The 14,653-nt window shown below is 48.8% G+C and overlaps 6 protein-coding genes across 6 annotated transcripts; all 6 read left to right on the forward strand.

Annotated features, from left to right (window-relative positions):
- Nucleotides 1–1,150: 1,150 nt before the first annotated feature.
- N7508_006789 (uncharacterized protein) lies at nt 1,151–2,314 on the forward strand (the record flags this gene model as incomplete). Its single annotated transcript, XM_058464855.1, has 2 exons — nt 1,151–1,821; nt 1,879–2,314. 2 exons carry the CDS (start codon nt 1,151–1,153, stop codon nt 2,312–2,314), a joined length of 1,107 nt encoding a protein of 368 aa, XP_058318708.1.
- Nucleotides 2,315–2,849: 535 nt separating this feature from the next.
- Nucleotides 2,850–3,334, forward strand: N7508_006790 (uncharacterized protein; the record flags this gene model as incomplete). Its single annotated transcript, XM_058464856.1, has 2 exons — nt 2,850–3,215; nt 3,245–3,334. Coding segments are annotated over 2 exons (456 nt in total), but the record flags the coding sequence as incomplete, so codon positions are not given.
- A 663-nt stretch (nt 3,335–3,997) lies between these two features.
- On the forward strand, nt 3,998–4,658 carry N7508_006791 (Peptidoglycan-binding Lysin subgroup; the record flags this gene model as incomplete). Its single annotated transcript, XM_058464857.1, has 2 exons — nt 3,998–4,420; nt 4,476–4,658. The coding sequence occupies 2 exons, from the start codon at nt 3,998–4,000 to the stop codon at nt 4,656–4,658; spliced, it is 606 nt and encodes a 201-aa protein (XP_058318710.1).
- Nucleotides 4,659–6,057: 1,399 nt separating this feature from the next.
- N7508_006792 (uncharacterized protein) lies at nt 6,058–7,148 on the forward strand (the record flags this gene model as incomplete). The annotated part of the gene is made up of 4 exons (XM_058464858.1): nt 6,058–6,102; nt 6,156–6,173; nt 6,228–6,888; nt 6,949–7,148. The coding sequence occupies 4 exons, from the start codon at nt 6,058–6,060 to the stop codon at nt 7,146–7,148; spliced, it is 924 nt and encodes a 307-aa protein (XP_058318711.1).
- A 689-nt stretch (nt 7,149–7,837) lies between these two features.
- N7508_006793 (recombinase RAD51) lies at nt 7,838–9,108 on the forward strand (the record flags this gene model as incomplete). Its single annotated transcript, XM_058464859.1, has 4 exons — nt 7,838–7,912; nt 7,983–8,062; nt 8,158–8,225; nt 8,297–9,108. The coding sequence occupies 4 exons, from the start codon at nt 7,838–7,840 to the stop codon at nt 9,106–9,108; spliced, it is 1,035 nt and encodes a 344-aa protein (XP_058318712.1).
- Nucleotides 9,109–9,532: 424 nt separating this feature from the next.
- Nucleotides 9,533–13,611, forward strand: N7508_006794 (nucleoporin Nup120/160; the record flags this gene model as incomplete). Its single annotated transcript, XM_058464860.1, has 3 exons — nt 9,533–10,172; nt 10,241–12,385; nt 12,434–13,611. The coding sequence occupies 3 exons, from the start codon at nt 9,533–9,535 to the stop codon at nt 13,609–13,611; spliced, it is 3,963 nt and encodes a 1,320-aa protein (XP_058318713.1).
- Nucleotides 13,612–14,653: the final 1,042 nt, after the last annotated feature.

Genomic DNA, 14,653 nt, shown 5'->3' on the forward strand with positions numbered 1-14,653 from the left:
CAAACGAATGGTCTACGGGCCGATTGATAGGCAGGAGTGGTCCGGTCAACCGCATTCGGTTTCGCAGAGTGAAAGCATCGAATTATCATGGGAAGAAATAACGATTTGAAGCTACCAGAAATCCTAGATGCCCTTTGTTGTTGATTTTCCGTCGTTGTCACAAGCGGGTACAATATTGGGTGCCTGAAGGGGACAACAATCAGAAGACCAGAGACCAAAGTATCCTCTAGTCTCGCTGCAATCCTACATTAAACCTTATCAGCTAGCTACGACATGTGCCAAGGAGCAAACAAAGGATATGCAAACTTTGAAACCCAAGGGATGGAAAGATAAGGAGGATTAGGGAGAGACGGCAGACAAGGGGCAGAGAAATGTTACTTTCCATGAAGGGGCAACCAGCCCGGGTGTTAACGCATCTGGATACTAGTAGACTAATTCACCTCCGATTGCCAAGTATCATGACATCTGCAACCTCCAAGTCTTGGAAATTCTAGATTGTTCTCCCATCGATGGCGGGTCACAAATGAGTCGCAATTGGATATATGCACGACCATCCATTTCTAAAGACCCATCTTACAGTTCACCAGCCATCCAGTTTTAAAGCCCCTGCAGCATGGATAATGATAGATACTGCCCTTTTAGGTATCTCTAAACAGCCGGTGTGGAACGGTTTTGCACCGAACCGCGAACGGGCGTCGGAATGAGATCAACGTGGACCTCTGATGAGCCAATGATGTAGTCCGGGGTGCTATCAGCCTTGCCATAACCAGCCCCCGGATTGAATTTGGTCTGTTCGGTACATTGTTTGTTCGATAACCTTCCAAGCCATTCGGCCCGGTTGGGGTATCTACCGGTCACCTGATCGGTTTCTACTTATATCTCCCGTCGACATTGGCCACCTGATCGCAATGAACAACCCAAAATGTCATCGGTTCGGATGGGAAAGGACGGTTACCGGACATGCCAATCTTCGAGGTTCTGGACGTGTGATCAGCACCGTGTTTCGGTCGTTATCAAGATGGCTATATAGAAGAGCTGTGGTCTCCAGCTTCAATGTTTATTATCAACAGCTCCAGAGTATAAAGTTAATACTTCAATATCAATCTCTATCTTTTGTTTTCAAAGATATTTCTTTGACTCTGAATTCACAATGTCCTTCTTGAAGAATTTCTTCGGTACCTCCGCCCCGGCGCCTGAGCCGGTGAAGGAGAAGAAGGAGCCCATCCGTGCTCTGCCTGCTTCATGGTACACTTCCCAAGCTATGTATGAGCTTGAGCGCCGATCGATCTTCTCGCGCAAATGGCTCCTCACTACACATAAGCACCGCGTCCCCAATGCCGGTGACTGTGTTCAATATGACGCCGCTGGTTACGAGTTCGTCATCGCCAAGGATCACGAAGGAAACGTCAAGGCTTTCAACAGTGACCTCATTCCCGTTCATGTGCACCTTGACAAGAATGGTTTTGTCTGGGTCAACTTGGATGCCAGTGAGACCCCTGAGGTAGCTTGGAAGGATGACTTCGAGGGAGTCGATGAGCAGCCCCGATTCGAGCACTACAACTTCGAGGAATACCAATTCGATCACACCTGGGACATGGAGGGCAACTTCAACTGGAAGATCTTGGCTGACAACTACAACGAGTGCTACCACTGCCAAGTTGCCCACCCTGATATCCCCACCATTGCCGACCTCAACTCCTACTACGTCAAGACCAAGGGCGGCCACATTCAGCACTACGGTGCCCCCCGTCAGGATCAGATTGAGAAGGGCTTCCGGATAGCTACCACTTACTTCTGGCCCAACGCCTCTTTCAACATCTCGTGAGTACCTCTTATCACACTCGCCAGCATCGGAACGTTGCTAACCAACTATTCCAGTCCCAACTTCTTCTTCATGCAGCGATTCACTCCCACCAGCCCTACCAAGTGTGTAATGCGGTACGAAGTCTATCGCCACAAGGATGCCACCGATGAGGCCTTCAACCTCATCAGCGACATGTACAAGCGAATCATGTCCGAGGATAAGTACCTCTGCATCCACTCCCAGAAGAACCTCAACGCCGGTGTCTTTGTCAACGGCCAGCTCCACCCCGAGATGGAGCAGGGTCCTCTCCACTTCCAGAAGACTGTGCGCGATGTCGTCACGGAACACCGCTCCAAGGAGGAGGATGTTGGCCATGAGATCTGGCCCGCTCACCAGGCTGTTCCGGCTGTCAGCCAAGAAGAGATCGCTTTCCGGACAGGCACAGACAGCTACGTCAATGAGAATGACTCGTTGTTGGGAGGCCCTCTTGCCCCAGCAATTGCTGTCTAGACTGTTGATGGTGGACGGAAAAGAGCAATCCCTTGTTTACACTAATCTTGCATGTTCCCTTTAGCCTTACGTTTTTTATGACATTTTAGATTTTAGTTTGCATCGGCACAGTTTTGCCATTCCAGAATGAATGCTTCCCTCCCTTTCTTTATTATATGAAATCTTCCAATACATCTAGACTACAGCTTATTCGAAATTGGCTTCCACATTTTACGCGGAGAAACTCTCTCAAGCCCTCATGCCAAGCCAGCGGTAAAACATACCAGACTGCAGCTAGTTAGGCCGCAGATCACCCCCGTGGGAACTCCCATGGGAATTATGGGAGTTCCCAAGGGCCCACAGACTACATAGAATATCTCGTGATACCCAACATCGGTCTTTCCCTATTTGTGGCCTTATTGTTGAAACATAAGGTTTAGCAGCATGCTCGTCGCTATCACCATTGACTTTCTATCAACTCTTTGCCAACAAACCATAGGCCGCTTACTTCCTATCAACGTGGACCGTTTCACTGTTTTCAAATCATCGAACAGTAATAGACGACCCACAGGACCAGGCCTTCTCATGCTCCATAATCCCCCCCCCCCCCCTATCGACAACTAAACGGACCGACTTCGGCACCCTAGGATGCATGGACTACGGCTACCCCTCCACTGGCGGGTTTCTCATCAAAGAGGCAGACCTTCTCGTCATGTTTTTCCTGTCGCTCCCGCGCTCTTACATATCACAGCGCTCACCTAGTGCCGACGAAGAAGATAGGTTCTGTAATCTTTTGCGACGGACTGGTGCGACGTTCTGGCCGAGTAAGTGGGATTGGTTCAACGTGCAGGTGGGCTTAAGGGGGGTCACGGAGGAAGAAGAGAAGGTGATAGTTTACGGTTGGCTGACGGATGGAATAGGTGTGTGGGTGTTGAGGTTCCGGAATGCTAGGGATCTATGGAGGAGAGGATACAGATCATGAGAGAGTATGGCGCTACGTTTATTGATGTCACGCAGGTGGAGGAACTCAACCCGATTTGAGGTCTACATATTAACTAATCTCTGGGGTATTCACCGTAACGTTTCATCTCATTCCCAGTTGGTGTTCCAGTAGCTATTGAGCATCGGGTGAAAGAAATTGTCTCCCCGAGGTCAGTCCTACCCAAGAACTTGGTAAGCAAGCAAATTCCTTGGATTCTTGGCCGCGTGGTCGCATGGAGATTTGTTAATCTTATGTGCCCTCTACGATGTAATAGGAAAGAGACGTCCATGTAACAAGTACTATTCGGTACCATCTCGGGAAGTGAGCTCAATAGAGCGGCAGACGCGGGGATGACTCGAATAGTTTTGTTCAAACCCCGTTTGGGAAACCATGCATGAAAAGACAAAGGGTACCTTGAGATATCCAAACGCAGAGTTGACATGGCTCTTTATCTGGCCGGGATGGTTCCCTTTAGCACTCTTGACGTTTATTGGCCGTGGGCGAAGGTTTGCTGGGGGTCTGCAGATGAACAAGGAGTTTGATGCTAAATTTGGTATTAAACACCTAAAATATCCACTGCTTGCCACCCATACTTGACAGGTATTGATATTTATCGGCATTGATTCCTGGTGGTTCATATAATTCGAGATTCGTTCAAACGTCTGTATAAATCTGATTGATCCTTTGGATGGAATATCTTATTCAGGGGCATCATCGATACAATGAAACTCATACACTCATTTAGCGTCCTTATCCTGTTTTTCATTTCTTGGGCTGTTGCCCTCGAGCAGGGCAACAGTGACACTTTTCTGTCTAAGTCGGTCCACAAATGCGATGCCGTACTAACGGCCACTCTCGATGGCATTTGCCATATCTATACTGTTCAAGCAAGGGATAATTATGCAGTACTTGCCACTCAATATGGAATCACCACCACCAATATTGAGACCTGGAATACTGGGGTTTGGGGCTGGACAGGCTGTGATGGACTGAAGCAGGGTAGCTTCATCTGTCTGAGCTCTGGCAATCCTCCAATGCCAGCGGCTGTTCCGCAGGCTGTCTGTGGTCCTCAGGTTCCTTGTACTGCACGTCCTATCAGTATGTCTGATCTTGGCTCCCTAAACCCGTGTCCTTCTGGTGAGTGTGTGAGTGTCAATGTCATTCACTCCATCTTTTGACTGTTACTAATCTGACTATAAGTGCTCTAAGCTAGGTAAATGCGGTACTTCAACAAAGTTTTGTGATACGGGCTGTGATTCCAATTGCAAGGAGACAGGAACTTTAGCAAAGAAGAGCGCTTCTTCAGAAACAACTTCAAAGCCTCCAAGCCCAACTTCAAAGACATCCACTAAAGCAACAAATACAACTTCAAAGCAACACTGAAAACCACCACTACAAAGTCAAGCACAGCCACCGAGCAAAAAGCAGCCAAAACCACAAGTGAAGCACCAATTCCAACGTGGCAAGTAACAATATACAAAGACAAAGGTTGCAACAGCGACAAATACCTCTCAATCCAAGGACACGATATATCAAGAAACACAGCATGCATAAATCTCTCGGACAATCTCAACACAAACATCAATGACAAGAAAAACCTCATGTCGAAAGTGGACCGAATCCGGACTTAATTGGGCCAGCTGCAAAGATCAGAAGATCACAAAACCCAAGCCATACTTTATCACTCGAGGTCAGTGCATGGTCTACGGTGCTGGAGATTGCGCTACGAAATCGTACCAGGGGGATGTTAGAAATCCTGCGGTTGGCTGTCAATTTCCGTTCCAGGCGTCTTGGTCACCGGAGGATTTCGTTTCTATGCGGTGTTATGATAATGAATTTGGAGTGGTTGGAAATGTTGATGGATAACATCCGGAGAAAATTACTGGCGGGTGACAAAAATGGGGGTTTGGTTTGTGAGGGTTCGGAGTCTTCTGAGGTACCCAAGAAATATATATGCGTTCGTTTGGTTATATACACATTCCTGGGGACATTCTGTTTTCTTGCGTATGAAACATTAATTTGTTCTTATACAAGTTGAGCTATCATAAATGCATAATATATTGATTATTCTCTTGCTATGTCCAAAGAATGACAAAAAACATCGCGATATGGATGTGTGGGGTGGATCTTAACAATATATAGTCAAAAGTGGCAAATTATTTCATCAACCAGCCAAGTGGTCGAGCAGTAACTCGGTCATTCAATCTTCCTTGGTCTAGTGGTGATGATTTCCGCTTGTCATTAACACCGATAAGCGCGGGAGACCGGGGTTCGATTCCCCGAGGGAGAGTTTCTTTTTGCACTTTTTATATTCCTCTCCCACCACGAGGAATTTTACTTTTGTTCATTGCTTATTTTTTTAAGTATCTCATTAGAAAGAAGTATAAAATACATCAGTGCGTCTGTATTCATTACATAGTCCAACGTTTGACCCGTATTCCAGGATGGGTAACCGCATGCGTTTCCCCCGGCTACTGGCTTGAGGCAATAGAAGCAAGATGGATGGATACATCTTAAAGACATACCTTGAAATAGAGAAAAGCAGAAGCGGGAAAGATGCCTTGTGTTCCTCCAAGGTATTACTAGCGATCAGGGGGAAGATTATGTTGAGTTGGGATGCCCCAGGGTTCCTTCCAAAGTAGTCCACAAACAGCCTCACGTCCTTCTTTCATCTTCCTGTCGGCATTCTCTGGCTACTTTCTGTTTCGTCCCCGGACCGAAACCTCACTGCATTCAAATTTTGATGCCTCCGTAACGGAGACCCAATCTCAGAACCTAAGTCATGGCCTTCTGGGTGGACTGGCAATTATGGGAGAAGCTCAGCATGGTATGTTTTTTCATCTCGAACAGAGACTAATTCACTGACCGCTGAATCAACAGGTACTGGCAATACTGATTGTATGTGATATCCTATCTGCACAGTCACAGATATACAGCTGACAGCATCTGCAGGCCCTAGTACTGGTTTATGCCTTCGGCGTGTTAGCCTACAACCGGTGGATCATCCGCAAGCACGCAGCAGCAGAGGCACAAGCGAGAGAGGAAGAGGCCGAGCTGTATCCAATGCTGCACAGCGATGGCATACTCTTTGGTGCTCGGGCGTTGGAGAGTGGGATCGCAATCGAAGGAATCTGGGTGTCGAATCCCAATACACCGGTGCAGAGTCCGTGCCAGCCTGGAACCCCAGTTGGAAGCCGGCCGGTCAGCCCAGCACTGAAAATACTACCCAAAGCATCCGAGACCCCCAAATCCTCATTGGGATCCGGGTGTGCTCTGATAAGCCCGACACCCGTGGCTCCGGCTGGTCGACGTGCAGTCCTCTCACAGCTAGACTTAGCTTCTGCCAGCTTTGTTTATGAGACCAAGCAACACGCACTTTCAAGCCGCGCGAGCTTGCCGATCAACCCCAATGCCTTCTGCTTGTCACCGGCACAAGAGGAGAAACTGGTCAGCGGACAAGGCATAACGCGCAGCCAGAGGCGTGCCAGTTTCCATACCCGGCTTTTTAGCTCAAGCCGCCATTTTGAGGCGAAAGATCTCAGCATGGGCTCTGATGGTACTGATGTGACGCACCATGCCCCAACAGAGAATAAGCGGGCATCTCGGTTTACCAGTAAGATCAAAATATGACAGCACTCCCATGGAACCGAAGCTAATGCAAATTCTCCGATAGAAACCCTTCGTCGGCGATCATCAGAAGAGTTCCGACGCAAGATGAGCCGCATCTTCAATGAAAATATCCAGTTGGGCGTGCCGGCCGAACAACTTGAGTTCAACCCAGCTCTGCGAGAATACCAGAAGCGGGATTTTCGCAAGTCACTGCTTCGTCCTTTCCGTCCGTGGATGAACTCTGCTGAAAACGAAGCGCAGTGAAGAGCATTTCCCGAAAGAAGGACGACGTCTCTCTAGCAAACCTGCACGAAGACTAACCTTCACGTTGAGACTATCAACAGTTCCTCGCTGCTCTCAACACATCTATTGATTTCGACTTGGCCTTGCAGTACATGGTGCAGCTCAACATTTGGTCTTGCATAAGCTCCAATCGAAATGGAGAAAACATATTTAATGGAAGCATGACGATGTTTTCTCAACTGGGGCAGAATTGTATTCTTAGACCTTTGCAAATTGACATTGACATTGAAGTCCACATACCAGCAGTAGTCAGACCACCTCACAAAACATAAAATAACCCCACTGATACGAGAACTCAATGTAAATATGCACGAAATAAACTGGATCGAACTATTTGTTTTCTCCAAATCGGGCAAGGCCAAGGCAGCAGCCCCACGTGATCTCGCGATTCCATCAACGCGTCGAGGGGAATTGTTGACTCAAGAATAATTTGCCACAACTTGGCTTTTTACTCGAGCGACGACTTGTTGAATCACTACATACAACGCTGGTCTTGTTAGCCGGGCCCAAGAGGAGAAACCACCACCACGCGCGAATAATCCCCCACAAACGCGTCTCTGAATCAGTCCCGCGCCTCGCAGCCTCAAGTACCGACAAAAGAGGTAGACGGACACTCCGGAGTAATCGTATCAGAGGGGAACGCTGCTACAATGGAAGAACAAGAGCAATTCGATGAAAGCGGGCTTCCTGGCCCTGGTGCCCCAACCCCGCTCTCACAGCTGGACGTGAGTGAATACTGCATGCTCTTGCTAGGCGCCACTAGACTAGAATGCTGATGCTTGCTTGCTTCAATAGGGAGTCGCCGGTTTGACAGGGAGGGATATCAAGCTGTTTGTGGATGCAGGATACCACACTGTTGAGGCCGTTGCTTTCACGTACGTTTCCCATAACCATCTGGTTCATTGCGGCTGCAGAATCTGGCAGCTGCATCCTTAATCTCACATATGCTAATATGACCTTGAAACTTCAGACCGAAGCGGATACTGGAACAGATCAAGGGTATCTCGGAACAAAAGGCCACCAAGATCCTAGTAGAGGGTAAGCCCACCCCGAGTTTGGCACATACTGTTACTTGAAAATCAAACGCTGACTAGATTTGAATCATCCAGCTGCCAAACTAGTACCAATGGGTTTCACAACGGCAACAGAAATGCATGCCAGGCGAAGCGAGCTCATCTCCATCACAACGGGATCCAAGCGACTCGACACACTACTGGGAGGTGGCATTGAAACAGGATCAATTACGGAGCTGTTTGGAGAGTTCAGAACGGGAAAGAGTCAAATATGTCATACGCTTGCAGTAACCTGCCAGTTGCCCTTCGATATGGGTGGTGGTGAAGGCAAATGTCTGTATATCGACACAGAGGGAACATTCCGGCCTGTGCGTTTACTCGCAGTTGCTCAGCGATTCGGTCTCGTTGGCGAGGAGGTCCTTGATAATGTTGCTTATGCCCGTGCATACAACTCGGATCACCAGTTGCAGCTACTCAATCAAGCATCGCAGATGATGTGTGAGACGCGATTCTCTCTGCTGGTTGTTGACTCGGCCATGGCTTTGTACCGAACGGATTTCGCCGGCCGTGGTGAGCTCTCATCACGGCAAGGACATTTGGCCAAGTTCATGCGAACCCTGCAGCGCCTTGCAGATGAGTTCGGTATTGCAGTTGTTATTACCAACCAGGTTGTTGCACAGGTTGATGGTGGACCAAGTGCTATGTTCAACCCTGATCCTAAGAAGCCCATTGGAGGTAATATCATTGCACACGCCAGTACAACTCGACTGAGCTTGAAGAAGGGCCGTGGTGAGACTCGTGTCTGCAAGATTTATGACAGCCCTTGTCTTCCCGAGAGTGATTGTCTCTTTGCTATCAACGAAGATGGTATTGGTGACCCCAATGAGAAGGATCTAGAGGATAAATGAACGGACAATCCTTGTCTGCGACACGATGTTAGTGACTTGATGAGCACCACTCCGTTTTCATGCCTTTAGTGCGGACTGCAATATCTCAGCGTTTAACATTTGTATCTATAATAGCATTGAATCTATTATGAATAGCATTAGTTGCCTGATAGTGTAGACTTGGATGTATAAATCGAGACCAGGAAAACGTATATCTGACAAGCTAAAAGTTAAGACTGAAGTCAACTGTATACAGATAATACAATACTCACCCGTCAATAAAAAAGTGAGAGAAATGTAGTCAGGAATGATCTCCAGTGCAAAGTTCCGCTTTATCGCGCCAAGACTTTGTTTTTTGAGAGCTCCAGCTTCCCGCCCTGCAACACTTCCCTTCAACAGTGCCATGGAGTTCTGAGCTGACCCTGGAACCCCGCGTCAATCGATCATGGCGAGAATCTACAAAGACTCAAGGGTCGACCTTCGGCCATACTCGTCGAACACGGTCGCCAATATCCAATTTCCAGCCCACGACGGCAGCCTGATCAGTCGCCCACGCTTTTCAATCTCCTTCACCCAAGAGCAACCTCCGATCGCCAAGGACGAAGATGAATTCGCTAGACGCTACCTGGCGACACAGGGAGAGGTCTACTTCCGCAAACGCAGAGTCTACCCGCGGACTTTCCTGTGGAGGGTGATTAACGACAACAAGGTACTGGAGATCCAGTGCGCAGACTTGACAAAGGGCGGAACAGAAGTCTTTGAGTACAACGTAACTCTGCGACTCGATTTCCGAGAGCAAATCCTGCCCCATGGAGTTGCATTGGCGGATCCCGAGGACCACGAAATCCTCAATGTCTTTGTGATTACCGCCTCCAAGACCCTTCACACCGTGTCTCTACGCCCCGAATACTTCCGCCGGACCTCTTCAATCGATGAAAATGTGAAGGATTGGTGCAAGACCTTCTCCCCTGCCCCGTTGGCCTTTTCGCATCCCCACCGGCTACACGCGAGCAGCCCCCTGGAGCTCTTCATCTCTCTGGACAATGGCGCGCTCTTGCGGCTGACGCGGAGAGCTGGCGACGATGGTGAGTGATTGATTTCGCTTTCTGCTGCTTTCGCGACTCGAGTTTTGACTAATACTTCTTCCAACTAGGTTCGCACTGGTCTCCTCTTACCTTCGACGAACGGACATGGGGCTCTTCGATTCGGGGCCTCGTGAAATGGAACGCGCCCTCCTCGATCCGACATGATGGACGGAACCTTGATTTAAATGTCGCAAACGCCATTGCCACTACCTCCGACGAGACCTACGTTTTCGCGATTTGTCTAAATCACACCTTGAAGATCTGGAATCTCGCGACAAACAAACTGGCAGCAACAAAAGATCTCCTGGGACGCTCAATGCAAGACCCGGACCTTGTGCCATACACTTTGAACGCCGCCGAATCATCTTTCATGCGCGTCTTCAATGCCGAGCGGGCAATGGACGGAGGACACCGCTTCTATGTGGTCACTTATTCGCCTTTCGAGGATGGCAAGTTCAAGTTCTGGGCTGTAAAGGGTGGTCTCACCTCCGACCTGATCATTGAAGAGCTCTTCCCCGAGAGTGTTTTCCGGCCGGTGGATCCCGACGTCACTGGTAACATGTTCTGGAGCATTGCCGATTTCCAGGTCAAGTCTCGGGAAGAAGGCAAAGGAATGGAGTTGTGGGTTCTCTGGAGAAACCATGGTCTATACCAGCTCTACACTTTGCATTTCAACCTTCAAACTCTGGTCAAAGACTGGTCAAGCAATTGGGTTTCAACAACATTCGAAACCCATAAACAAGAAGCACCACCGGCTCTGGTTATCGACGATGTGTTGGACCCCACAGAAAAATGGCTTCAATATCTCTTGCAGCCGCACAGATATCTTCCGGAGGTCCTTGAGACCGCCCTGACTGTTTACCAAGAAGCCATCAAGCCGCTCTCGTCAGCTTCATCTGCGCCTAAGAAGAACATCCCATTGGCCGAACGACTCTGTTCGACAATAGCAGCAGCTGTCTCGCTTCGGAAATTTGCCGATGATGAGATGGACTTCACTAGATTCTGCACAGACACAGATTCCAAGTGGCGCCAGTTCTGGCAAGTCGCGGAGGATCTCAACAAGCGTCGATTCGAGCCTGTTTCTCTGACCTACGACTCATACACCGATATGCCATGGCTCCTTCTCTCAGACTCTTGTGCTGTCATTCGGGAATGCAGCATCACTGAATTGCTTCTGCACAACTCCAACACGGAATTGATTGATGGAGTGCCCAATATGATTGATCGCTGGAGGCACCGAAATGTCACTAGAGAGCTTGGCCCGTGCTATGATACAGCCTCCGCGCTAATGAAGATTGCATCTGATTTCCGGAAGAGATTCTCTCCCGAGCTCGAAGGAGCGTGCCGGGCTGCTGTTCATGCCGAAATCTTTTCCGAGCCCTCAACATCGATCACTGACCGCATGGAGATTTTCCGCGAGCGATGCGACTTCGTGAACGATATCTCCAACAAAGCATTTGACCTCCTAGATGCTGCGCTGAGCGAACATATGAAGACCGATTGTCTCCCTATGGAGGTGTTCAATTCCATCATCCATACCGCCGCGCTTGTTTTCTGTGGTGAGGACTCGGAACTTGCATCGACCTACTTCGGTGCTCGAGTTCTGGTCAGTGGTGCCCAGGAGACGATTTCTATCATGCGCCAGATGTTCTTCGACTTGTTGATCCTAGTTACCTTCGTGGATGGCGAATGGGAACAAAACTCCAGGTCTGACTTCAACGCGGCAGACCTCTTTGCCACCATGATTGACCTCCTACGAGAGTATGAGATGATGGACTGGCTCAGCTCGAATGTTCGCAAATGCCCCGCCAGTGTGCCTAAGGTACGGAATGAGTTGTCAACACCCAGCCTTTCGCTGAAAGACCGTAATGCGGCCAATAAGAACCAACGGACCGCAACTATTCTCGAAGATCTGTTTGTTACCGATATCAAGCCCCAGCAAGCCATTGACTCTCCACAAAGCTACACTTTGACCCTTGGAATCAGAGATGTTGTCGCGTGGATTACCCGCGAGGGCGAGGTCAACTACCAGAACGCTGTTGCCCACATACAATGCGATCTCATTGCGAAAAACAACATTGATCTTGCATGGGACTTCTCTCGTTTCCAGGCAAGCACGTCGTGGTCGACTTATGTCAAGGGTCGCTTACATGTGGCCATGTCTGAGTTCGATACTGCGGCTATCTACTTCCGGAAGGCTGCTTATTTGCTCTGTATGTTTTTTACTCTCTTTCTGTTAGCGCATCGCTAATTGTTCACAGCTTCCGGAAAACCACTGGGTAATCTCTCCGACATGTCGGCAGAGCTGCTTGACCTCCTTGATGTCGATTGCTTCCACAATGGTCTTGCGAAATATTACCAGCACATTCTTTCCATCTTTGAAAAGGTGCGCTCGTATTCACACGTCGCGGACTTTGCCAGCCTGGCGCTGCAAGCCCTCGATTCGGAACTAGGGGCCGAGCATGACTCCGACTACCCAACCATGCGCGACGATCTCCTGTCTCGTCTATTCACCGGAGCCCTCAAGACTTGCCAGTTCGACCAAGCATACTCCGCCCTGGCCAGACTACAGGATATCAAGTTGCAAAAAATAGAGCTGACCGAGCTTGTATCCACGATCCTGGCTGTTTCTGGTCCCGGCACCGCGGGCCTCAAGCAAATCCTCCGTTTCCCCACATCCCTCGTGCCCAGCATCGCCTCTTTCATCGACGAAATTCTCGTCCACCTCACCCGCAAACAGAGCACCTACGCCTCCTGGCTAGACGCCGACAACAATAAAGTCGAAACCTCCCCCGACTACAACCGCATCCTACAGGCCTACCGCATCGCCCGCAACGACTACCGCGGCGCCGCAGAGATCGCCTACCGCAATGTCCAGCGCCTCCGCAATGCCCGTGACGCACCGTCGTCAGCCCTCGTCCACAAAGGAAAGGACCGCGACGAATCCCGTCCTCCAGTCGAAGAAGACGATGCCGAAAGCAAGGAAATCCGCCACGAGCTGCTGTCATTAATCAACCTGCTCGCCTGCGTTGACAAGAGCGAGGCTTACATCCTAGTCGAGAACGGTCCCGCAATTAACGCCCCGACCGAGGAGAGACGGCGAAGCACACATGCCGACGAAGACGTCTTCATGGAGGATGCCAACGCTTCCACACCCCTCGCTAAACGATCCTCCACCGTCGCCTTCGCCCCAACCCACAACAGAGGCAACAGCATCTCGTCACCCATCAACCGGCGCGACAGCCTAGTCTCCTTCGAGGTCCCACCCACAAACCACCTCCTCAAGCGTCGCATCATCGTCACGCTTGAACATCTCCGTCGCGAATTCCAGTCCGAGCTCGACCGCGTTAGTCGCATTGAGCGTGGTGATTGGGAGTTTGGTCTTCTGGGCGAAGAAGATGATGAGGATTTCGATAATGATGAAACGATGGTTTTGTAGTTGAGGCGGGATTGATTTGTCTTTGGGGGTTTCTCTATCTATGACTCTTGTGACTTGCATTTTAGGCCGAGGGGTTTACTATTTGCCTCTTTTATTCGCTTTTTGAATTTGATCTTTCGTCCTGTGTATGGTACTTCGGTGTTTTCTCATAATCTTTTCTTTGTTAAGGTAGTGTATGTTTGGATGGGTGCAAAATAAGATTCGAATTGCTATTCTTTCTAGTACATTGAGGCATGCACGCGTAGTTGATGGTTTCATTTTTTCATGTCTTGACGACTTCGTGCAGTTTGCTCCGATCCAGCGATAAATTTCATATCCCTAGAACAGCACAGCACCCAACAAATTGTGTATTTTGTTGATCAGGGCGACGCACATGACTTATATCCGGAAGAGGAGGATTGTAGTCCATGGCAGAAAGAAGAACATTGGGGTTCAATAGGAGCTTATATAGCTCTATGAAATATAAGGTCGGAAAATAAGGGTAACCCTTCCCTAGAGTGCTGTAAATTCCGTGAAGATATATATATGCTCAACAAACGGCAACCATAATATTTGTCATTTCAAAAGAAGATACTTCTGGGAAACAATAGAATTTGACTTATTGATGTTGCTAGTATATTATTGTCTCGACATGATAGAAGAACTAGATGATTAGAGATCCTTAGTCCACACGTAGTACTTAGGGAATGCAACAACGCGTACCAATTATGCGACCATGCAATCTACCTTCTTTTCTACTCCTACAAAAAGCACACGGAAAGTAAGTAATATATGATATCCAATTTATGCTCTTGGTTATAACCAAGAGGTAAGTAAGCCCATAGACAGTTAAGTATAGTTCCAATCCCTTCCGCAATGTAAAGTAATATCAACGAGAGTCGAGAAAGGCATTTAATCATAATTCCCCTTTCCCCTCCCCCCCAAAAGACATAAACAGAGAAACAAAACCAAATGTAACGCCAAACGAACCAAATATCACCACAAGTCAGTAGTCAGTATGTCGATGTCGATATGTACCTCAAGAGACAAGAGAATGTGGATG

Source organism: Penicillium antarcticum (assembly GCF_028974205.1).
Source record: "Penicillium antarcticum strain IBT 31339 chromosome Unknown utg000006l_segment0_segment0, whole genome shotgun sequence".
NCBI classification, from domain to species: domain Eukaryota; kingdom Fungi; phylum Ascomycota; class Eurotiomycetes; order Eurotiales; family Aspergillaceae; genus Penicillium; species Penicillium antarcticum.